Source organism: Aethalodelphis obliquidens, unplaced genomic scaffold (assembly GCF_003676395.1).
Source record: "Aethalodelphis obliquidens isolate GAN/ISIS:26980383/991018 unplaced genomic scaffold, ASM367639v1 scaffold5, whole genome shotgun sequence".
NCBI lineage: Eukaryota > Metazoa > Chordata > Mammalia > Artiodactyla > Delphinidae > Aethalodelphis > Aethalodelphis obliquidens.
The window spans coordinates 20,498,952-20,522,998 of NW_020837949.1; the positions used below are offsets into that span (position 1 = coordinate 20,498,952).

At 53.8% G+C, this 24,047-nt stretch overlaps 1 protein-coding gene across 3 annotated transcripts in view; it reads left to right on the plus strand.

Moving 5' to 3' along the window:
* PLXNA4 (plexin A4) overlaps positions 1 to 24,047 on the plus strand; it is a 463,197-nt gene that overhangs the window by 415,597 nt on the left and 23,553 nt on the right. For all 3 annotated transcript variants that reach the window (XM_027101899.1, XM_027101900.1, XM_027101898.1), the window contains exons 21-25: positions 2,145 to 2,287; positions 10,160 to 10,428; positions 12,203 to 12,269; positions 13,134 to 13,280; positions 18,230 to 18,389. In XM_027101899.1, the coding sequence (XP_026957700.1) occupies positions 2,145 to 2,287; positions 10,160 to 10,428; positions 12,203 to 12,269; positions 13,134 to 13,280; positions 18,230 to 18,389 (786 nt within the window). The remainder of the gene's footprint in view (positions 1 to 2,144; positions 2,288 to 10,159; positions 10,429 to 12,202; positions 12,270 to 13,133; positions 13,281 to 18,229; positions 18,390 to 24,047) is intronic.

Here is a 24,047-nt window from a genome sequence, read left to right on the forward strand (position 1 = left end):
CCTCAGCTGTCAACACAGCATCCGCCTTGTGGGACTGTTAATTACTGCCTTTTATTATATTTACGCTGCTTAATTTTTTTCTCTGCAATGTACTCTTCCCTCTAATTAGGTGTAGTGATTAGAATCTCTTTTATGTGCCAGGCGTGAGGCCTTGAATGTCGGAGACGCTCAGTGACTTGAAGGAAAGCTGCAGACCTGTAAAAAGCTAGCTCCCTCCTTTTCCTCCCCGCCAGCTGAGCACCCCAACTGGGAGGCGGCGGCGGGGGCAGTGTGAAGCCAGGTTCCTCTTGGAACGTTCCGGAGAAGGAGGAATTAGCAGTCCCAAAGGGAGTCCTGACTCGGGGACACCGGGGGAGGGCCTTGGCTTCTAGCTCGGGAGAGGCTGTGTCACGTGGGTGGGAAGAGAGATGACAGAGCAAAGGGCACGTAGGATTCGCCTTGAAAGTGTTTTCCAGAAGTGCCCCGAGCTGGCTCTTGAACGCTGAAAGGGCAGCCTGGGTCCAGGGAAGGCGACTTCCCAAAGCCTTGACGGTGAGTCAGGCCGTCAGCCACATACAGACCCCGAAGAAGCCCAGCCTGGCCCCCGCCCAAGGCCCGACCTTTGGATATATAAACACACACACACATGCGTGCACGCATGCCCACAGACACTGACGCCCACTCAGGCGGTCACTCATGCCCATGCACGCATTCCCACAAACACACACACGTGTGTTTCTCACTCAGCCCACACGAGTTCTCATCAGGGATTTTGGTGACGGTACATGCCAGAAAGGCTCACTGACTCCCCTTTCACACGTATTGGTGTAGGTTCCACTCAGATGTGTTAGGGTTACTCTACCTTCGGAGTCACTTTTCTTGACAAGGTCCCCCCGCGTCAGTGTGAGCAGAGATGCAGAAAGAGAGCAGCACAGGAGGGGTCTGCAGCAGCCTCTCCAGGGGTCCCGGCGCCATCCCCGTTGTCAAACCAGAACCACTGGTATCCTCAAGGCCCGGAGACCCAGGGTCCCCAGGCAGGAGGTCAGCACCGCAGGGTGTGGTGGGGTCCTGCCGGCAGCAGCTGGGCGGCCGCGTTGTGGTCACGTCGTCAGCAGAGACCACTGGGTGCAGGGCTGGCTTTTCGAGGGCGCTGGAGCTACACTGGGCTTGTGAATTCCTTCTGAGCCCACAAAGTAGTTTTTCCTTATTCTTGTCTATGTAAATAGAAAGAAGTATTGTTTAGTCGATATCCACTGGCTGTTCTTTGCAGGCATGTATTAATCCATCTTGTGTGTGTGTGTGTGTGTGCATGCATGTGTGTACATGTGCATTTGCGTGTGCTAAGGGAAAAAATGGGAGAAGGAAGGGCTGAGCACATGACCTCTGACAACCTCCCAGGGTGGAGGGCTGTACCCAGGACAGAGAGTGATCACACGGCTGTGTAACAGTGGGTCCGTGTGTGGAACTTTCTCGGGGGCCGGGGGGTGGTCTTGCAGCTTCGTGACCATGCCGGAGGCCTGGGCTGTCTCCACAGACAGCGGTACCTATATGCAGATCATAATTCACCATTGAGTAGCATGACCTTGAGAAAGGAAGGACATAGAGACACCCTGCATATTTATCCAGAAGGGATATATCAGTGGGGCAAGAGCCTTCATCTGGCTGCATTTGGTGGTTTGATGGCTCCGGTAAGCTGCGTGGCCAAGAACTGGGACTTCAGAAGAAATAGTTCTTAACTCCTATAAGGAAACCCACTGTAAAACACAGAATCTGAAACAGACTCGCCATCACTGGAACTGCCCCCTTCACTCCCTCTGTCCTTCGATATCACCCCTAACCCCCAGCATATTTTGCAAGCCAAAGCCCTCATCTTCAGAGGGGGCGGCCCTCCTGGCCCCAGCAGCAGCTCACATCTGTGGACAGCCTGCCCCCCATTCATGTTTTGGAAGGGATTTGGCCCAAGACAAGCTTCCTTGTGCTGCATCTTTCTCCCATACCTACGTCGTTCACCTCAGCTACGTAAAACATCCCCCTCCTCCTCACTCCTGCGCTACTCGGGTCCACTGTGCGGGTCTCTGGGGGCCTGGGAGAGGGTTCTGAGTGTTCTGAGGCGGCGTAGCTCCTGGGCCCCATCCAGCAGTCTCACGGGCTTGTCTTTGTGCCAGCCTTTGCCGAGCTGCAGACGGACATCCACGAGTTGACCAGTGACCTGGACGGAGCTGGGATTCCCTTCCTGGACTACAGAACCTACACTATGCGAGTGTTGTTCCCGGGAATTGAAGACCACCCTGTCCTCCGGGACCTCGAGGTGAGAAGCAGTTCTGTGGCCAAGTCCTTTCCCATTGTGGTGTTAGTGCAGAGAGAGACAATGGTGACCAAGTCCAGACGCCTCATTCAGAGGAGGGTCAGCTGAGGCCAGGGAGGGGATGAGACTTGCCCAAGGGGTGGTACCAGCTTGCCCCGCCGTTGCTGCCAGCCCGTCCCTCGGGAGGAAAGGGAACTCAGAGCAGAGGTGGGAGTAGGGCTTTGGGTCTTAGGGGGTCATAAATCCCTTGAGAATTGGATGGAAGCTGAAGACCCTCTCCTCAGAAAAACTGTCCATAGACACAGAAACGGGAAATCTGGCAAACGATGTAGGAAGTTCACGGACCCTTGTTTAAGAAACCACGATATAAGGGATTTCACCGCTTAGTTGGTGCTCAGTAAATAAATGTGGGAAAGATAACGGCTGCACTCAGGACGAAGGTGGGAATGTGAGTGGTAAGAACATCACTGCCTTTGTACCAGCAGGGACCTCATCTTGTGAACATTTTATCCCACTTAGTGTCTAGCATAGTGTCTGGCTTAAGCGTATATTCATATTATGCTTTGTTCTGAAAGGGATTTGGAATGACTTATAAATACCAGAGAAATGCGAAAAATATAAATGAGGAAACCAGGGCACAATAATCATCATAAGGAATAATTACCCTGAGTTGACTGTTGACTAACATCCTGGGCCAGTTTTCAGTACTTTACACATGTGCATTGATTTAACCTCCCAAGAGCCCTCCGAAGCAGGTACACCCATTTCACAGGTGAAAAAACTAAGGCCACACAACTGGGAGGGAGTGGGGCAGGGATCTGAGTCCAGCAGGGAGACTCCAGAGTCTGTATTCCTAAGGACAAGCCTGTGCACGTGGCTTCTGAGGGGCCGTGTCCGTGTCATGCCCTACGGCTCTGGAGACTTATTTGGATGGATCAAAAAGCTTTGGCCAGAACACCACGGAAAATGAGACTGATTCCATATTTATATTGTCCGTAACATAGAAACAGACCTGCCACTCCGGAGTTGCACAGTGAAGCAGGTACTGACCCCCTGGGAATGTCTGCATGGGTTCTCCAAGGGGACGTAGAGGCTGTGTCCCTCTGCAGGAAATGCAGCAAGTCCCCAGGGCCCTTGGGGCCCCCCACACACATTTCTCCAACTTGATTGTGGAATGAAGAGTGTGTGTGTGTGTGTGTGTGTGTGCGTGCGCGTGTGTGTGTGTGTGTGTGTGCATGTGTGTGTGACTTTTGTGTAGACTGTGCATACCTCATTTATCTTTGTAACTCTGGCTTCCAGCAGAGTGCTTGCACATAGTAGGCATGCAGGAAGTGTTGAATGATTTGAATAAATGAATGTCTGTGTGTCTGCCTGAATTAGGGTGGGAATGGCAGTCCTAGGAAGGCAAGTTGTGTTTGAACGTCCCCACACCCCTCAAAATAAGAATTCAACTAGGATGAGTATGTAAAGTTATTTTCTCTTTTTGATTAGCTCAAAATTCCAAGTAGATTTGCTTTAAGCATTTAACCTTTTTTTTTTAAACATCTTTATTGGAGTATAATTGCCTTACAATGGTGTGTTAGTTTCTGCTGTATAACAAAGTGAATCAGCTATACGTACACATATATCCCCATATCTCCTCCCTCTTGCATCTCCCTCCCACCCTCCCCATCCCACCCCTCTAGGTGGTCACAAAGCACCAAGCTGATCTCCCTGTGCTATGCAGCTGCTTCCCACTAGCTGTCTATTTTACATTTGGTAGTGTATATATGTCCATAAGCATTTAACTTTTAAATCAGATTTTCTGAGACCATTTCCAAGCTGGCATCCCTGTAGGGCAGCCCGAATACTTTGGAGCGGGCTGGGAGACAGCCTTCTCCCACACAAGGTGTTTTCTTGATGGACACACACACACTCCACACTGCTTTCCCAACCAGTCCTATGGCCCATGTTGTAAACCATGCCACGTCCTATCGTATGGTCTTGTTTCTCATTTGATCCCGTTTAGCTTATGGCTTTCCCACCTGCCCTTGCATCTCCGTAGATGTTTAGATTCTCAGGCCTGACTTGGCACTGATGTAGCACACACCCAAGGGCAGTGCACTCGCAAGGGCTGCCCAGGGCAGTGGAGGGGAGCTCCAGGGCTCATCCCCCACAGGATGCTGTGGGAGGGTGCAGGTTGAACACGGCACCGCTCCAGACGGCACCGACCATATGCAGCACTCCTGGACGCGTGCAGTGCACGACCTGCCTCACTGTCTCTAGCAGCCCTCTTTGCCCGAGACCTGACTCCCTCTCATTGCCTTTCCGAACTGTGCCAGGCTCCTTGCTGAAAGCTGGTGGCATCCCCACCCAGCCGCACTTCCCCGGGCCTTTCCTCCAGGGCTAGTTTTCTGAGAGAAGCTGCTACCCAACTCCTAGGCTTAATCCTCAGCAAGGTGCCCAGCCCAGGAGCCCGCCCAGCAAGCTGGGCTCACAAGACAGAAGCCCTGGGCGCCCTCAGAGCGCTGCTCGAAGCCAGCTCCCTCCTCCACTGTGTGCTGCCCTGGCCCTGCCTGCCTTGTTCCCAGGCATCTGAGGCGCCCCTCACCGGAGGCTTCTGGGGCTGCAGAGTGAACCGCAGCAGACTCCTACCCCTGCCCAGAAAGCTTCAGGAGCCCTTGTTCGGTACGGTCCAGAGACCCACAGTGTCTTCACTTCACTGGGACACCGCCCACCCCGCAGGCTGGACACACACTCACCAGGGCACGTGCAGATCTGCACCACCAGGAGTCCCTGACTCCCCTGCCCCGCCCATCGGTCAGGGGCTGTGGGATGAGCTCAGCCCTTGGAGGGCTGCCCAAGAAGGCCTCTGAGAATCGGGGCTACTGGGTTCTGATGATTACCTGACCAGCCTGTATGACTCCCCAGATGCTCCCTGGGTGGACACCTCACCTCTGCCCGAGACTGTTCCCATGGGCCCCGTTACAAGTCACAGCACGTCCTACCGTGGCCTGATTCCTCATCTGGCACGTTAGAATTTCCCCTCAAACCTGAGGCTTCTCTCTTGTCCTTGCCTTTATCACAAGGGGAGACTTTCTCGTCCCATCCTTCTGCTCAGGATGGAGTTAACAGTCAGCTTCACCGATTTCCCTGAACTGGAGACCACGAGACGGTTAATCGTCAGGCATGGGCTCTGAATCAAGCAGGTCACACAGATTTTTTTAAGTTCTGGTAAAATATACATAACATAAAATTTACCATTTCAGCTGTTCTTAAGTGTACAGTTCAGTGGCCTTCAGTTCACTCACACTACTGTCCGTCACTACAGTCTATCTCCAGAACTTTTTCATCTTTCCCAGCTGAAACTCTGTACCCATTGAACAGTAACTCCCCACTCCCCCTCCCCTGCAGCCCCTGGCAACCACCATTCTACTTTCTGTGTCTATGAACTTGGCTAATCTGGGTACCTCATATAGGTGGAATCATACAGTATTTCGACCTTTGTGACTGGTTTCTTTCACTTAGTAAAATGTTTTCAAGGTTCATCCTTGTTGTACCACGTGACAGGATTTCTTTCCTTTTAAGCCCATTGTGTGTAGAGACCACATTTTATTTATCCGTTCATCTGTCTGTGGATACTTGGGCCGCTTCCACCTTTTGGCTAGTGTGATAATGCAGCTATGAACATGGGCGTACAAATATCTGTTTGAGCTCCTGCTTCCATCTTTTGGGGCATATACCTAGAATATAAGACTTTTTCATTTCCATTGAACTCATTAATTAATTTCTTACAGACAGAAATCAACTTTTACTGTTCCACATTAGCTTGGGGCTGTGTGAGATCCAGTCTCCTTTGTAAGATCCAGAGATCTTGTGTGGAGGGTTCTTTTCTTACGTGTTTCCAACCTCTCCCTGCCACTGGAATAGTTTCTCTCTATTGGTTTTCCGGGTTTGGAAACATTCCTAGGGAAGCCATTGACTAATCTGAAGCAGGGTTTGTACCTTTTCAGGCACTGGGATGGGCATGGTAGGTGTGAAGAAGATGGGGTCCTCTGGCTCTAGGCTGTCCTGGAGGTTAGGCTACCAGGCCTTTCTTCTGTGACCGTCTGGTGCAGTCCAGGCATTTGGGTGAGGGGTTGCCCAGGCACTGATCACACACCGGTCCTTCAAAGACAGAGAGCAAACAGTAACCACACACCTCATTTTCCACCTATACCATTGCCTCCTAAACTCTAACCTGTTGGGTTACAATGAAAATTTACTATCCAGTTTTATACTCGCAGACTTCAACTAAATTATCGAACCGTCTGGTGAATAAAGAAAGTCTTGTTTCAGGGTGCCGTCTGCTTAGGGGGTAGGGGTGCCAGTTACACAGGGGAACTGTTCTAGATACTCTCTACCAAGGCACTTCCCTCCGTCCCCTCTTCCTGAAAGGGGGAGAAAATGCCTACTTTCCACACCCAGACACTGTGCCAATGCATTAGGCACCTTGGAAACTCTGGGGCAAGAGGGATCAGTGGAAACAGCCAATGGAGGAGAGGCAGGTAGTAAAACTTCTGCTGTGGAAGCGCGCTCTGTGTGTGCCGAGCACTTTACATACATCATCTTACTTAATGTTCTTGAAACATTATGACATAGGCACTCAAATTCTCATTTTATAGATGAGGCAGTAGAGCCCGGAGGCGGCAGGGCTTTCCTCCATGTACGAGTCTGTTAGTCTCTCTGATTCCAAACCCCATGCTGCTACAGGGATGCTCTTTCCCTGCAGATAGCTTCGCTAAACCTTCCTTCCCAGGGCCCTGAGCCTTGCTGCCCTGAGCGTGCAGCCAGGCCAGGGAGTCCAGAGCACATCCTCCTCCACTCCAGGCGCCACAAGCCAAGCCTGCACTTGGCTCCCCTGCCCTCGACGGACGGCCACCTGAGCTCCAGGAGGCCCTGCACGGGCGCTGCAGGGGGTACTCAGAGCTGGCCTTCAGTCACCTCCCAGGCCCAGGGGTAGGCCAGACAGGCCAAGGATGCGCAGGATGGACGGGCGCTCAGGAGCCAAGCAAGCTGGGGTTTGACGATCCTGCTGGCTGGCCTTGGGAAGCCACGGTAGCTTCCCTGAGAGGCTGTTAAAAGAGGATCACGAGAAGGCTTCATTGGACCAATGTGTACAGTGTGCCAAGACTGTCCTTTGCCCATGGCGGGAGCCCAGGAAGTGGCATTGTCTCTTATTATCGGGACAAATTAGAGAAATGTCTTCTGAGAGGTCTGAAGGAGAGGGGAGGTAAAACGGGTACGCCTGCGTGGGAGGGGCTGTCTCGGAGTCGGGCGCTGGGCAGTAGGAGACAGACGTCTGGGCAGATTGAGGCCCCGCGCAGTGGCACAGTGAGGTGACCATGTCTCCCTGCTCTTCCCTCAAGAGCCGCCGTGGAGTGGGGGACTAGGGGGGCCAGGCAGGAGGCAAGCCAAGGCTGGAGACCTTGGGGAACCAGAGGGTCTCCAGGAGGGGCTGTGCTGAGAGCCTGGCGGAGCCGCCGGTGGCCTGGCCGGTACCACCCTGGCTCTGGTGAGCTCTGCTCTCTCCTGAGAACTGCCTGGAGAGGTACCAGCCTTCCGTGTACCAGCACAGCTGTGTACCAGCACAGCAGCAAAGGAAATGCAAACGGACCTGTTTTGGAAACATGCGTGTTCCTGACCTGTGGGAGCTGCTGGTTCAATGCGAGTGTCTCTCTGAAGAGTTCAGGGGTCCCCCCACTGAAGGGGCCTTGAGACTGTTGGCCTCCCCAGTTTAAAATCTTCAGAGTGAAGCCGGTTGAAATTGCTGCCCTTCCGTAACTGGACTGTGATGGTGCTGAGGCTTTTCACGCATCTCGTTCCGTGCTCTCAGGAGTCCCAAGAGGGGGCAGGACACGGTGCCAGCTGCCCAGGTCGTGGCCCGGTCTGACGCTTCTCTGTCTTGGGATCTGGGGAAGTTCCTTATCCTCGTGGGACCCTGGGGTAATAATGGCACCTACCTCGTAGGCTGTTGGGTGGGTTACATGGGTCAGTATTTCTGAAGCGTGTGGAACTGTGCTCGGCATAGAGTAAGGTCTGTATACATATTAACTGCAGTACCTTCATGTTGTTGATAAAGGAACTGAGTCTCCTAAGGGTCCTGCAGCTCATAAATGACTGTGATGAAGTTAATGCAAGCTCAGCGGACTCTGAAACTGTGTTCTTCACTGCTTCATACGGGACACTCCTTCCCAAGGACCTGGTGCATGTACTCTCCCTGCCCCTGCCAGGGGGGACACATCCCTCAAGATGAGGCTTCGATGGTACCTCCTTTGGATGCCCCACCTCCCCCAGCATGCCACTTCCCACCAGATGCCCTGCTCCGTGTTCTCAGAGGGCCTTCCCTCCAGGGCAGAGGCCGTGCTTCATTTTTTCTTTTTTTTTTTTTTTTTTTTTGCGGTACGCAGCCCTCTCACTGTTGTGGCCTCTCCCGCCGCGGTGCACAGGCTCCAGATGTGTAGACCCAGCGGCCATGGCTCCCAGGCCCAGCCGCTCCACGGCATGTGGGATCCTCCCGGACCGGGGCACGAACCCGTGTCCCCTGCATCGGCAGGCGGACTCTCAACCACTGCGCCACCAGGGAAGCCCCGTGCTTCATTTTTTAAGTGAACTTTTTGTTTTAATGGAAGTATACAGACAGAGCAATACACAAATTATCAGAACACAGCTCAGCGCATTTTCCCCGAGTGAACACAGCCATTAAGCCAGCTCACAGATCGAGAAGCAGAACATTACCAGCCTCCAAAAGTCCCCCTGTGCCCCTTTCCAGTCACAGCCGCCCCCAGAAAACCCTTTTTTTTCCCATTGATGAATGTTAATTGTTTTTCTTAAATCTGGTTTTAAATGGTATTGTCCAGTATGCTCTCTTTTGAGCGTGGCTTTTTTCTTTCAATATGTTTGCAAGATTCATCCCTGTTATTGTGAGTAGCAGTGGGTCCTTCATCCCTGTTGCTGTGCAGCATTTCATTGGGTGAATGCACCGCAGTTCCTGGAACCCTCCTATTGTTGCTGGACCTCTGGTTGTTTCCCATTTGGGGCATGACGCATGGTGCCGCTGTACCTATTCTCGTGCATCTCAGAGACGCATCCTCCGTGCACAGCTCAGTCGCTGGCTCATGTTGCTGAGTGGATGGTACACCCTTGTACCCTTGCACGGACCTCCCAGTGAACAGAAGATGCAGGCAGGAAGATAAAACCTTCTTCCCTCCCTTTCCCTGCATGGAGCAGGGTCTCAAAAGGAATCCCTAGGAAAACATCAGATGCTAGAGTTAGGGAGTGCCTGAGAGGCTCTTGGGCTTAAGCTTTCCCTTTTTTAGGTGAATGAACTTGGGCCCCCAGAGAAGTAAAGGGACTTGTCCAAGCTTATGTGGCGTGGGGATGTCAGAGCCCACGTGGAACCCAGAAGTCCTGACTCTGAGCCCACTGGTCTGTCAACAGGACCCCCAGGGCCAGAGACAGGTCAGCATTATGTTAGCCAGAGGCCCAGGTTTGGTAAACCCCCAGCAAGGGTGTCACTCACAGCATCCCCGACCTCCTGGAGTCCCTACCTGGGACTGTGATGGTGGTCTCCAGTGGTGTGGGGTCCCCTTGTCAACGCCACGCTAATGATGACGTTCTCTCTGTCTCTAGAGACAGTGACCTGCCTCGTGGGCTGTGATGGAGGTTAGGTAGACACCACATGTGGCGCCTGGCTCTAGATAAGGACTTGGTGGCATCAGCCAGGTGGCCTGTCGTGGGTGAATGGGAGGATGGGAGGGTCAGCAGTGTGCACGGCCCACCCGGTGGGGTGTCCATGGGGCCTCGCCCCTCTCGGGCGGCAATTAAGACTCGCGCACCCCTGGGTCTCCCCCGCAGGTCCCGGGCTACCGGCAGGAGCGCGTGGAGAAAGGCCTGAAGCTCTTCGCTCAGCTCATCAACAACAAGGCATTCCTGCTGTCCTTCATTCGCACGCTGGAGTCTCAGCGCAGCTTCTCCATGCGTGACCGCGGCAACGTGGCCTCGCTCATCATGACGGTGCTGCAGAGCAAGCTGGAGTACGCCACTGACGTGCTGAAGCAGCTGCTGGCTGACCTCATAGACAAGAACCTGGAGAGCAAGAACCATCCCAAGCTGCTGCTCAGGAGGTAGGGGTGCGGCCCCGGGATGTCCGACCCAGCCCAGCGCACCGGCCTGGCCCTCTTGCCCTCAGGGAGACCAGGGCAGGGCTCCCCGGAGCAGCCAAGCTCCCCCAAGGTCAGGTACTGACCTGGCCAGAGGCCAGGGTGCACCCCACGCCCTCTTAGAAGAACCTGTCCATCATGTTGGTGCCTCTGACTCAACCACAGCCCATCTGCTCACCCCGTGGTTTTTCTTCTACCCCTAAATCCACTTTCCATTCTCCTCCCTCTGCTCTAACCCGCCCCTGATTTGACCCTCTCTATCAGAGGTTTTCTCTTGGGCACTCTTCAGAGGTCATCTTTCCATCCCCTTACCTTATCTAAGTCAGAGCTTGAATCAGGACAGACACCTCAGGGCCTCTCTGGGAACCCACCTCACCATCTCAAGTTGGGAAACTTTAGCCCCTGCAGCTCTCACTGCTGCCTGGTAACAGGAGAAGCAGCATCACCCGGGAGGTTGTTGGAAAGGCAGAATCTCAGGTGCCACCCCACACCTACTAGATCAGAATCAGCATTTTAGCGAGAAACCTAGGGGATCTGAATGTGTAGTGAAGTGTGAAAAGCACTGGTCCAGCCTGTGTTTGAATTAAAGGTCTTTAGCGGCAACTTGCCTGATGCAACACAGCAAGTATTTCCTGGCACCTGCTCTGGGCTCTGCCCGGGTCCAGGGTCCACCTCTCAACACCGTGGGATGCCTCATCCTCGACACCGTTGAAATCTGCATGGTCACGTGTGCAGAAATAACCATATACCGTGGCTTTGCCTTCTACGAAATCGAGACCCTCTGCCTCTGTCTACGCTGCCATTCAAATTGTTCATGTACTTGAAGGCCGTAGCAACCACAAGTGTCCTTTGGCTCGTAATGCTGCTGTGGTGTTTGCACTTCCAAAATAAAAGAATAAGTGGGTTTGCGTAGCAGCATGAAAGATGCAAATTAGACTCAAGAATGAACTCCCTGTCATTGCAAATAAAACACTAGAAAGGTTCCCAGGAGAAGTTCCAAAGTGCATGGAAGCCTTTTAAACAGGACAATTTGGGCATCTCTTGGAATGAGCTGGGTATCCAGCTCCATGTTACTACCTACTCTGGGAGTCTTTAGCTTAGGCGATGGGCTCAGTCTAGTCTATCTGGCCTTTCTCCATGACCCTCTTCCCCTGCCACCTTCTTTTCTATCCCTTGCCAAATGAGTATCTCCCAGATTTTCTTTTCTTTTCTTTTCTTAGCCCAAGGAACACACCTATCCTATAAAGTTCTCTAAGGCTATCACCAGTGTGGTAGCTATGAGCCACACGTGACTATTTAACTCTAAGTTAATTTAAAGTAAATAAAATAAACAGTTCAGCTCCTCAGATGCACTCGCCGCATTTCAGGAGCTCAGTAGGTATCTGTGGCTGGCGGCTACCATGCTGGACAACACAAAGTGCTACCGGGGTATTTCATCCACCCCGAAAGTGCTCTTGGACAATTGGACAGGGCTGCCCTAACACATTCTCACAGAAACTCACCCAGGAGCCTGCGCACAGAAGGTCATCTCCCCGCTTGGCAGGCAAAGCTTGTCTTATCATTATGGTGTGTCTAGGAGTCCAAGGAACTCAGGTATCCCTCAGGGTCTTAAGATTTGGCCTGAAAGCCTTAAGCAGCAAGAGCCGTGCAGATCCCCCTGCCCTCCCAGCCCCTGAGGTCTGACCAGCTGCCTCTGTCTTTGTCTTGCCCTGCTGGGTCCCTCTGTGACTGGTGCCAGGACTGAGTCGGTGGCTGAGAAGATGTTGACCAATTGGTTTACTTTCCTGCTCTACAAGTTCCTCAAGGTATGATTGGATTCTGGGGGATCTCTGGGCCTACCTCAGTTTCCCCACCAGCCTGGGAATGAACCAGCATCCCCCCTATTTCCTCCACGGCCCCCAAGTCCACAGATGCTGGGGCCTAGCTCCTAGAACCCCGCCAAGAAATGTAGTTTCCCTTGTCATGGAGGGGACAGGCTCCTGACCATCTCAGGAGACAGAGACCCACGGTCAGGCCTGGCTTGAGAGGCACGGTCCCCACAGGCCGCTCTCTCACAGGTGAGGGGAGATGAGCTTCTGAGAAGACCCTGCATTCCCTTTTTTTCCTCTTGCTCTCCTCCTGCCCCTCCGGCCCCAGACTTACTGAGGCTGACGAGGGTCCTGGGCAGGTACAGGAGCGCGTGTGGCGGCAGATAAGCCGAGGACATGCCTGGGGGGTGGAAGAGCTGCTCGGACTCCAATTACTAACTTGTTTTCTAAGGAGTTCACGCCACCGAGGACTGACCTCTGTCTCTCTCTCTTTTTTTTTAATATATATATCTTTATTGGAGTATAATTGCTTTACAATGGTGTGTTAGTTTCTGCTGTATAACAAAGTGAATCAGCTATATGTATACATGTATCCCCATATCCCCTCCCTCTTGCGTCTCCCTCCCTGTTCCACCCCTCTAGGACCTCTGTCTCTTGATGGGGCTGCAGAGAAAGCAGGGTGGAGTGAGGGCGGGGAGAGGGGCAGAGAGGGGGCCGGGGAGATGAAAAGAGAGCTCAAGAATGGCAGTGGGAGGAAGCAGGAGAAGAGAATGATAACTGAGGAGTGGAAAGCAGCCCTTCGGAGAGGCAGAGGCTGGGGGAGGCCGGGCTCCGCACAGCATGACTCTCCTCCGTGTCCAGGAGTGCGCCGGCGAGCCCCTCTTCTCCCTGTTCTGCGCCATCAAGCAGCAGATGGAGAAGGGGCCCATTGACGCCATCACGGGCGAGGCCCGCTACTCTCTGAGCGAGGACAAGCTCATCCGCCAGCAGATCGACTACAAGACCCTGGTAAGCCAGCCTCCCAGCTCCTCCCCGTGGCTCTGGTGGCTGGGTTCTGGCCCTGCGCAGCCCCGGCCCAGCCGAAGGGATGGTGGAAATGCTGATGACCATCCTCTCTAACGCCTCTTTAACGCCACTGCTCTCAGCCACCTCTCTGGGTGCCCACTGCACGGGGCCAGCCTGGTGTTCCACCTGTGCCAGTCACTCCATCTGAGCCGGTCACCCCGACTTCCTTGTCCTAACATGCCAGGGCACCTGGATTTGAGGACCGGTGGCTCAGACACACCTGAGCAACAGCAGGAGACCGGTGTGCTTTCAGGCCGGTGCACTGGATTGTGGGGCAGTAACCCCTTGCCGGCAGCTGGCTGACTGATCCCAGGGAATGAACTCCTTCTCAGCGGTTCTCCCAGTGGAGAACCCACACTTCGCAGACCAGTTCCAAGCAGGTAGCATGTAGAGCACGAAAGAGGGGAAGCCAGAAATGGTTGCTCGTGGTTCTGAAGGTCGCACCTACATGACCCGAGCTGTAGGATGGGAGGCCAGGCTGGCCTAGCGGTTTCAGGTGTTTGTCCAGGGAACAGGGGGACCCCCTCAGTGAAGGTTACACTCCCTTTCCTGCCAGAAACAGGCATCCTAGGAGGCAGCAAAGCTCAGCATTTAGGAGCGCGGGGTTTGGAGTGGGGCAGAGCTGGACTGGAGCTATGACTCCTCCTGACCAGCTGGGGGATTCGGGGCTTAATCTCTCCAAGTTTGGGTTTTGTTTTTTTAATCTGAAAAAAAAAACAGGGATAATAATAAAAGAGGGATAATGACAGCATGTAGCTCCTGAAGGTGTCCAGAAGATGGAGTGGGATCTGGTGTACAAAGCTGTGAGCCCAAGGTCAGCCCACTGCTGCCTCACGGGGGCTCTGCTTCCTCTTTCCCGCCATGACTGTCCGCTGGTGCCCACTGTCTCTCCAGGCGGGAGAGCTCACTCTTGGGCTTTTCTTGGAGAGAGTTGTGACCTCCCACCAGATCTTTTCCAGGAAAGAGAAGAGGAGGTAGAAGAAAGGAGTGAGAAAACAAGATAAAAGATAAATGTGGAGGGTGGTACGTGGGTGGAGCCCAAGAATGGAGGTGGAAGAGACAGTAATGGTGTTAAAGAGGACAGAGAATAGATGGGATTTAAAATGCAGTCATTGGGAAGTGAGACACATGACAGGCCAAGGCATGGCAGAGCCCGTCAGGGGCCGCGAGCCGAGGATGAATCCCAGACCCCGAGGCCAGCTGGGGAGACATCCCTGCCACTCTGAATAAAGCCAGTCCTGCTGGCTGGGCGTGATGCGACCGTGATGCACCTGTCCCACTCCATCCTCGGAGGGCCCTGGGAATCCCAGCAGGCATCTCAGCAGATTTGCCGGGATTGGCTCAGTTGACGAGGCTTTGAGGCGGCAGCAGGGTGAGTGAGGGCCCTGCTTCTTTGCAGTCGTGGTCTGCTCCGGAGGAGAGAGTTAGAGGCGCTGATTAAAAGGGGAAAGGAAGGGCTTCCCTGGTGGCGCAGTGGTTGAGAGTCTGCCTGCAGATGCAGGGGACACGGGTTCGTGCCCCAGTCCGGGAAGATCCCACGTGCCGTGAAGCGGCTGGGCCCGTGAGCCATGGCCGCCGAGCCTGCGCGTCCGGAGCCTGTGCTCCGCAACGGGAGAGGCCACAACAGTGAGAGGCCCGCGTACTGCAAATAAATAAATAAATGGGAAAGGAAAAAAAAAAAACCTTCCAAAAATAGAGACCAGAATAGATTTCTTAATGAGCTAGAACTACTGTTGAAATGTCTCCTGCCTGGTCTCTCCCTCTCTTTCCCATCTCATCAGCGGCTCCCCAGTATCGAATCCAACACGGTTGTAATAACACTCTGTCCCCAAATTGCAGCATCCTTTATTCCAGAGGCCAAACTACTGTTAGCACACCCAGCCTGGTTGCAGATGACTTCAAGAGAATGTGAGGAAATTGGAGTGGGTCAGGGACGCGCATCCATTTGCGGTGGAAAGAGTTGGGGAAGAGGCACCGTGAGGAAAGGGGAAGGAAATTACAGTTGTCTTGCTTGGAGAAGAAATGGCTGTGGGGAGGTTTCATAGCCATCCTCAGGCCTGTGAAAGGAACCCCCCCACGTGGAAGGGGGAGCAGCCTGGTGGTGGTGAGGAGGGGCCAGGAAGAAAGTGTGTTAGCAGCAGACAGGGCTGACCCGAGACTCCAAGATGAAGGGGTCAGAAAAAGACAGGGTGGCCTTCAATTCAGCACTGGCTGGAGGAGCCCAGGGTACTTTGGGCCAACTGATGGTAACCTTGTGCTGGGCGGAAAGGGTAGCCACAAAGAGTGAGACAGGTGCTGAGAGGCTCAGCCAGTATCACTTGACAGTCAGATGCACCACGTACGTGTAGAGTGATTAATTAGATTGAATTTGGACTAGCATGGCCTAGGGGCCTGCTGCTGGGCGTGCCCAAGGGCATAAACTGGGAGCCTGCTAGAGTGCTAGGTGCTCCCCTGTGATCCTGCCTGAATGCAGAGTCTCAGACCCCATCCTCGACCTCCTGAGTCAGAATGTGCGTTTTCACAAAACCCCTTTAGTGATTCTATTCACAGGAAAGTTTGAGAAGCACTGACCTAGCAGAACAAACCCCAGGCAGTTGCTCTGAAAAAGCCAAGAGACCTGGGCGCGGGACTGGGGAGGGGAACTTCCAGGTGGAGCTGGGGCTTGGCCAGCGGCCAGGGAACCTGTCCCTCCGTGGGGCCACTGCTGCTTCTCTGGATGCCCTGAAGCAGCCACAGAGTGGTTCTCATGGGGCCACCACGAACCCCAGGGGCAAGCAGAAATGTCAGGGGGGCATGCTCAGGTGGCAGCCCCCGCTTCATGGTCTCACAGCCCTGCCTGGGGGAGGCCAGGCTCCACCACCACCACCACTGGCCCAGAGCTCAGGACCCCAGGGCAGCAGCAAGTACTAGGCTGTGCTTGGCCACGGAGGGGGGCTGGGAGGGGTCCCGGAAGGCTCTTAGGAGGCAGGGAATGGCTGGGAGAGGGCACACAGGAGGAGCACGTGGTCCAGAGTTCCTTCCAGCATTGTTTCCGGTTTAAAACATTTTGAGGGTGACAGTTCGGTTTTATAGATTTAGGAGGTTCTCTTCTTAATGGAATGAGCATGTTCCCGTGGGAGCTCACAGCAGTCTGGTCGCTAATGAAAGGCAGGCGTCCAGGGGCCAGGGTTCTGACTGCCGCCACGTGGACCAGGAACGGGTGGGGATGGGCAGAAGGCTGTCGTCCGGATCTGCAGACCAGATGTACGGTTGGGAAATGGCTGGCGGGGGAGGCGGTACAGTGACGGTTCTGAGAAGGGAGCGCACAGAGGGCGCAGGCAGCAGGGTCAGACGGGCTGCAGAACCCCGCTCAGCGCGGCCATCTGGCAGCACCTGTGACCCACAGCGCCCACCCGGATCCACTCTGGTCCACCCAGAGATCCCACGATCTCACCACGGAGAGAGAGCCCACGCTGAGGACGGCAAGAGAAGCAAAACTGTTAGAAATGGCCCAGAACTTTTTTTTTAAAATAAATTTATTTATTTATTTTTGGCTGTGTTGGGTCCTCGCCACTGCACGTGGGCCTTCTTTTCAGTCGTGGCGAGCGGGGGCTGCTGTTCATTGCGGTGCGCAGGCTTCTCATTGTGGTGGCTTCTCTTGTTGCGGAGCACGGGCTTCAGTAGTTGTGGCACAGGGGCTCAGTAGCTGTGGCTCAAGGGCTCTAGAGCGCAGGCTCAGTAGTTGTGGTGCACGGGCTTAGCTGCTCCGCAGCATGTGGGATCTTCGCGGACCAGGGCTGGAACCCGTGTCCCCTGCATTGGCAGGCGGATTTTTAACCACTGCGCCACCAGGGAAACCCTGGTCCAGAACTTTTTAAAGGAAAAAATATAGTTTGGTGCATTAGGCAGAGTCTTAACTTATCTGACTAATTCCAAAAAGAGAAATGGAGGTCCTGAGCCAGGGTGGCCTCTTCCCCTAATACCAGGTTTCAGGTTCGGAGCCAGGAAGGGCTGTCAGGTGGCCTGAACTTGCAGGTTTTTAAAGGGCACCTTTTTTTTTTTTTTTTTTTTTTTTTTGTGGTACGCGGGCCTCTCACTGTTGTGGCCTCTCCCGTTGGGGAGCACAGGCTCCGGATGCGCAGGCTCAGCGGCCATGGCTCACGGGCCCAGCCGCTCCGCGGCATGTGGGATCTTCCCGGACCGGGGCACGAACCCGTGTCCCCTGCATCGGCAGGCGGACTCTCAACCACTGTGCCACCAGGGAAGCCCTAAAGGGCACCTTTTTATTTTTAAAGAACACGCTAAGCTTCTTACAGATTCTCCAACCTCCGATCAGCCCAGAACCCTCACAAAAATCGAAGCACATGAAATGTTTGGAGAAAGGAGCCAGATTCCCATTAGTGGGGGTGTGTGTATGGGACAGAGTAATGAGAAAGACAGACAGACACACAGGGATGGGGGCTGGGGGTTTCAGAGGTGGGCGAGGGTCTGGGTGTGCTGCTGAGTTGCTGCCTAGTGAGTGTGTGTGTGTGTGTGTGTGTGTGTGTGTGTGTGAGTGAGAGAGAGAGTGGTGGCAGGGGGACATGCAGTAGTGTCCATTCTCTGACACGTTGCCCCTCATTGCCCCCTCCTGCTTGGACATTGTTCCCTTTGATAAATCAGGATTTTAATGGAGTCTCTCGTGAAGAGTAAAATATGCAGCTCCTACTCCTGCAGTGATGCTGAAGCTGTACCGCTTTCCTGATGCTTGTGGGGACGGGAAGGGTAGAGGGCTTGGCTGGGGTCGCCCCGCCGCTGTCCAGTCCAACTTGCCGAGGCGGAGCCAGTCAGGATAGGACTCCAGGATGCGGCTGGCATTCCCAGGGCTCTCCATGCTGCCCTCCCCACTCACCGCCTCTCCCCACCGCCCGCAGGTCCTGAGTTGTGTCAACCCAGACAATGCCAACAGCCCTGAGGTCCCAGTGAAGATCCTCAACTGCGACACCATTACTCAGGTCAAGGAGAAGATTCTGGACGCCATCTTCAAGAATGTGCCCTGCTCCCACCGGCCCAAGGCTGCAGACATGGACCTGGGTGAGTAGGGCCGCCCACCCAGGAGGCTGTGCTGTGACTGCTTGGAAGCCCCTCTTACTGACCAGTGGAGCCAGGGTGCAGGGAGCAGGCGTGCACGGCCCCCAGGAGCCCAGGAGGTGCACCTTCATGGCCACTTAGTGAGCAGTAAGCAGAGGGGGGACCACAGTCTGCTGGTGATCTGACTGCCTCTGGGATCTTTTGAGTAGCCGAGGGGTGGGAGTGGAGGTGTCACATCGGCAGTGAAGAGGATTTAGTCTGAATCTGTGTGGCCCAAGGTCTTGCCACTACCTGCGTCGTGCCCCCAGGCCCTTCCCTTCGCCTCTGTTCTGTGCGTCTAATTTTTGCTGACTACCGAAGGCAAGAGGGATCTGGGTCAGTGATGGAGGATGGAGAGAAAGGATAGAGAAAAATAAGCTATGACAGCCTACTGGGGAGTAGGATGACATTTTATTTGAATGTTCCACGAATAGATCGCATAGCCTATATAAACAAGGGCATGCCACTTAGGGCCAGCTGTCCTTGGATCCCGTTATGGCTTGCCCGAGTGTTTAATAAGATATCGTCCTGGGGAAATCCTAGTGGGGAGCCCCAAGCTCCAGAGAGGCCGGGGCTGAGGAGAGGCAGTTCGGCATTGTGGATCAGCACCAAACATGCCTGGGTTTGAGTCCTGGTTCCACCAAGTCCTAGCTGTGTGACCTTGGTCTAGTTACTTAACCTTTCTGTGCCTTAGTTTCCTTGCCTATAAAATGGAGATTAATAATAGTGCCTGCCTCACTGTAAGAATGAAAGGAGATGATGCACGTAAAAGCCTCTGATGCACTGTCTGGCCCATAGTACGTACTCAGTATGGGCTGCTGCTGTTACTGATTGTGAAGATAATAGTGGTAAGGAAACGGTATGTGTCTGTTTGTTGGTCCTGGGCCTGGAGGAAAAGGTGTTTTTGTGTGTATGTGGTTGGGTCTGGAGATTGGTGGAAACATAGAGGTGGGAGGACCTCCAGAGGCCCCTAATCCATCCATCTGGCCTCTCTAAGCTGGCTTCAGCTAAGCCATCCAAGACAGATGGGCGTCTGTGCTATTTTCTAAACTCCACAGGGAATTTGATCCCCTCCCAGTGCCTCGCCCCACCTGCCCCCAAATTCTGATGCCTAAAGACTCAAGATCAGGAATTTCTGCTCACTCACCTCAATTCTTACTGCTTCCCTTCCCCCATCTCCTCCTGGCTGGCTGTTGGCGGGATGTGTTTGGCCCTGTGCCTGGAGCTCCATGGCCCCAGGGAGAGAGACGGGCTGAGCATGTGCTCCCGTTCACTTTGGAGGTGTCTCTGTGTATGTTGTTTCTAGGACCAAGAGGAAGCATCTGTGAGAGTCTGCAGTTGGGGGGGGGGGTGTTGGGCGAGTGTGTCCATGTGTGTCCCGGGCACTGGTCCCTAGAGTTGGAGTGGGCATTTCTGTCTGTATGCGGGTGATTCTGCTGCCATGAACGTCCCACAGACTGATGGAGCCAAGGGCTCGCTTACAGAACCAGTGCAAGAGAAAACAGTTCCTGGGAAGGAAGACCCCTGTGTTTCCCACCCCCAAACAATTAAGTGGGCTACTGCATAATGGGTCTCCCAGGGAGAGTTGAATTCACTAGGGTAACCAGGTAGCACTCCCCATGCCTTTTGTTCATCTGTGGGAGCCATGGCAGGGTCCACCCTCGGCTTTTCAAAGTCATTATCTGCAAAATGGGTGGGTGGGAGGAGAGCCCTGGCCTAGCGGGGCCAAGAGGAGGAGCTGTTATAAGAACCTGTATCTTTATGCCGAAGGTCTTTGGAGAGCTCACGGGTGCGGGTGCGTGTAGAATTGTGCGCTTCTGGTGCTTGGGAATGGGGTGACCTCCCATGGGGGAGAGAGACCACGTCATGGCTGGGGGATGCTGCTCAAGACCAGCCCTCCCCACCTGGAAGCCACACACCCAGAGCTTGGGAGGGGAAGGGGCTGCTTTTTAACTTCAGAACATTTGCTGGGTTCTAGCCCAGCAAAGCATCATTAATGAAAGGATGTGATGCATCTGGAGTGAAGGCAGCAGCATCCAGAGCAGCCACGGCCACTTCCTGCTCTCCACTTCCTGCTGTCCACTTCCTGCCGTCCACTTCCTGCTGTCCACTTCCTGCCACCCACCTCCTGCTGTCCACTTCCTGCCATCCACCTCCTGCTGTCCACTTCCTGCCATCCACCTCCTGCTGTCCACTTCCTGCCGTCCACCTCCTGCTGTCCACTTCCTGCCGTCTACCTCCTGCTGTCCACTTCCTGCCATCTACCTCCTGCCGTCCACTTCCTGCTGTCCACTTCCTGCCGTCCACCTCCTGCTGTCCACTTCCTGCCATCTACCTCCTGCTGTCCACTTCCTGCTGTCCACTTCCTGCCACCCACCTCCTGCCGTCCACTTCCTGCCGTCCACTTTCTGCCATCCACTTCCTGCTGTCCACCTTCTGCCATCCACTTCCTGCCGTCCACCTCCTGCCATCCACTCCCTGCTGTCCACCATGAGTGAAGGAAGCCTGAGGGCTGAGCAGCAACCAGGACCCGCCTGAGAGCTGTTACTCTCTCAAGCTAGAGGCTGCTCAGGCCAGGGGCTGGGCCTCCAGTGACACAGTGCTCGCCAGGTCCCAAGAGGACAAAGGACCTACCTTTCCCATCATAGGAGCTGCTGGGCAGGATGGAGGGGCCACCCCAGAGGCACAAGGCCCCACAGCAGGGAGGGTAAAGGGGAGAAGCCAAAGAAAGGAGGCAGTTTGAGTCTCAGGGCCCCATCCTTCTGGGGAAGGGGAGTCACACTGAACTTCTCACAAAGGCCTCCCATGATGGGTGCTCTTCTGAGGAATTTCCTTCTTTTCTATTAAGTCCAGGGTCTGGAGCTGCTCCCACAACTCTGGTCTTCTTTCTGCCAAAGCCAGATAACAAAGAAAATGGGGCCTTCTCCGAGACCCAAATGCTTCTTCCGCAAGGTTTGATTTGACTCAGTTGCATGGCCCCCAAGGAGAGAGAGAGGCAAGGCGAGTTTTTCCCATCATGTAGGTGAAAGTGCTTTGAAAGCAGTTTACAAATATAAGGTGTGATTATAATCAAAAATTAATCTATGCCAAAGGGACACATAGCACATAGGCACGGAGAAGACTCTGAGCCACATGCGTTGACAGAGGCAAGACAGCCAAGCATCCCCCCTCCACCTCACTTCCCCCCCATGCCTCCTCCTCCTGTAGCTGAGGGCATTGGGCAAAGACTGCCTTCCCCCTCCTGATGCCCAGCCCCTGGAAAGGCGAGGACATCTGTCCCAGGCCAGCTCAGAAAGAAGCAAAGGCATTTCAAGCTGCCTCTGTAATTGCCCCAAGTAAATCCAGCCCCAACCCCTCCCCCTGCCTTTCATCATCAGTGGTGCCTGGCCTGGCCTAGCCCCTCCTTCCTGACACTTCTATTCATTGCTCCTCTGACTGAAGCTCTCCCACGCCACCCCCTCTACCCCTTCACCTGCTTTTCCAGGCATTAGGGAGCCAAGATGGGGAACTGTATTAGCCAGGGTTCTCCAGAGAAACAGAACCAATAGGATATGTTTACACAGAGAAGGATTTATTTGAAGGAATTGGCTCATGCAGTTATGGAGGACTTAATAATAGACTAGGAGGAGTCTGTTTGGGCTGCCGTAACAGAACACCATAGACTGGCTGGCTTATAAACAACAGAAATTTATTTCTCACAGCTCTGGAGGCTGAGAAGTCCAAGATCAAGGTGTCGGCAGACTCAGTGTCTGGCGAGAGCCCACTTTCTGGTTCATAGATGGCCGTCCTCTTGCTGGGACCATACATGGCAGAAAGAGGGCAAGGGAGCTCTCTGGGGTCCTTTTTATAAGGGCACTAATCCCATTCATGAGGGCTCCACCCTCATGACCTGATCACCTTCCAAAGGTCCCCACCTCCAAATGCCATCACATTGGGGGTTAGGATTCAACATGTGAATTTTGGAGGTGACACAAACATTCAGTGTCTAGCATGGAGGCTAGCATGTCCAAAATCTACAGGGTAGGCCAGCAGGCTGGAGACCCAGGGAAGAGCCACGTTGCAGTTCAAGTCCAAAGGCAGCTGCTGCAGAATTCCCTCTTGCTCAGGGGAGGTCAATCTTTTGTTCCACCCAGGCCTTCACCTAATTAGATGAGGTCCACCTACATTGTGGAGGGCAATTCGCTTTACTCAAAGCCCATCCATTTAAATATTAATGTCATCCAAAAATACCCTCATGGAAACATCCAGAATAATTTTTGACCACCTGTCTGGGCACTGTGGCCCAGACAAGTTCACACATAAAACTAACCATTGTAAGAGCCAAAGTGAAGGACACAGAACTTGCCTTTCTTTCAGTCTGTTGGAATCTAGGGAAGGAAAGATATCCCAGGCAGGAGTTAGGGACTGCGCTGGGGCACGTGGGCCTTGGGAGTTTTCAAAGCCCAGTGCCAGGGGCTCCCTGCTCTGCTATATGTGAGGCTGTTCTTACTAAGCTGATGCCCCTTTCCACCCACAGGTATCGGGTAACCCGATGCCCCTTTCCACGCACAGGTATCGGGTATAGGTACCCCCTTACACCACCAAACTCTTCAACCAACATATCATAAGAGCCTGCCCTGGGGCAAGCTCTGTGCCAGGCACAGAGGGACCAACGTGACTAGGAGTTCCTCATTGCTTCGCACAGTAGCAGGAGGCTGGACACTTGTCTTTCTGAGCCAAGGGACTCTTTGTTTTCTCCCTTCACTCCCCAGAGGAAATAACTGATGCCATTCTGTTCTACTGCACAGAAGACTCTGCAGCTCAGAGAGGCACAGAGCCTGGGCCCTGGTCACACAGCAGGGAGGTGGAGAGAACATCCATTCCCTTTCCACGCAGGCTCCTCCATAGGCCGTGACCTCCAGAGATTCCTCTGGTTTAAAGCAAATGCCCCATCAATAGCCCCGGAACTACGCCACCCCTTCTGTCTGAAAGGGTATATTTTTTCAAATAAGTAATTCCTGTATGCAATAAAAAGATACACTATCTTCTGAGTGAAATATAAAGAGTTCACAGCAGCTGTCGCCCCAGTTTGCATTTTCCACTGCACCTGATGGGAAGGACAGATAAAGATAATGGGATTTTTTTTCTTTTTTATTTCACCTCCCTCTCTCCCTGGAAGGTGGAAGTGTAACAAATTGGATTGTGAGTGTGTCTGTCCTTTGTGCTTGGAGCCTGGAGCAGGGTATGGGGCTGCGGGCAGAGCTTCCGAGGGAGGTCAGAGCCAGCAGTTTTCCCTAGATGCCTTGCATATGAATACCTGGGTCACCTTTCCTACCTAGGTCACCTTTCTTCCTTCCCACCGCCCACCCCCTGCCTCTTGAACTCTTCTTTGACACAGCACAGGCGTGGCACACCACCCTGGAGCGCCACCAGAGCCTCCTCCACATTATTCCATATTCAAGAACATCCACTAAGCTCTCGCTTACCTCTCTTAAGTCGAGTAGCAGAGCACAGTCTGCTTTTCCCTTTAGCTCTCCGGACTTCCCTGAATAGCGACAACTAGCCGGTGCACAGCTCTTCACAGTTTACAACGACCCAAGGCTTTGAAAGCAGACAGCACCGTTCAATTTAGGAATTTCTTCT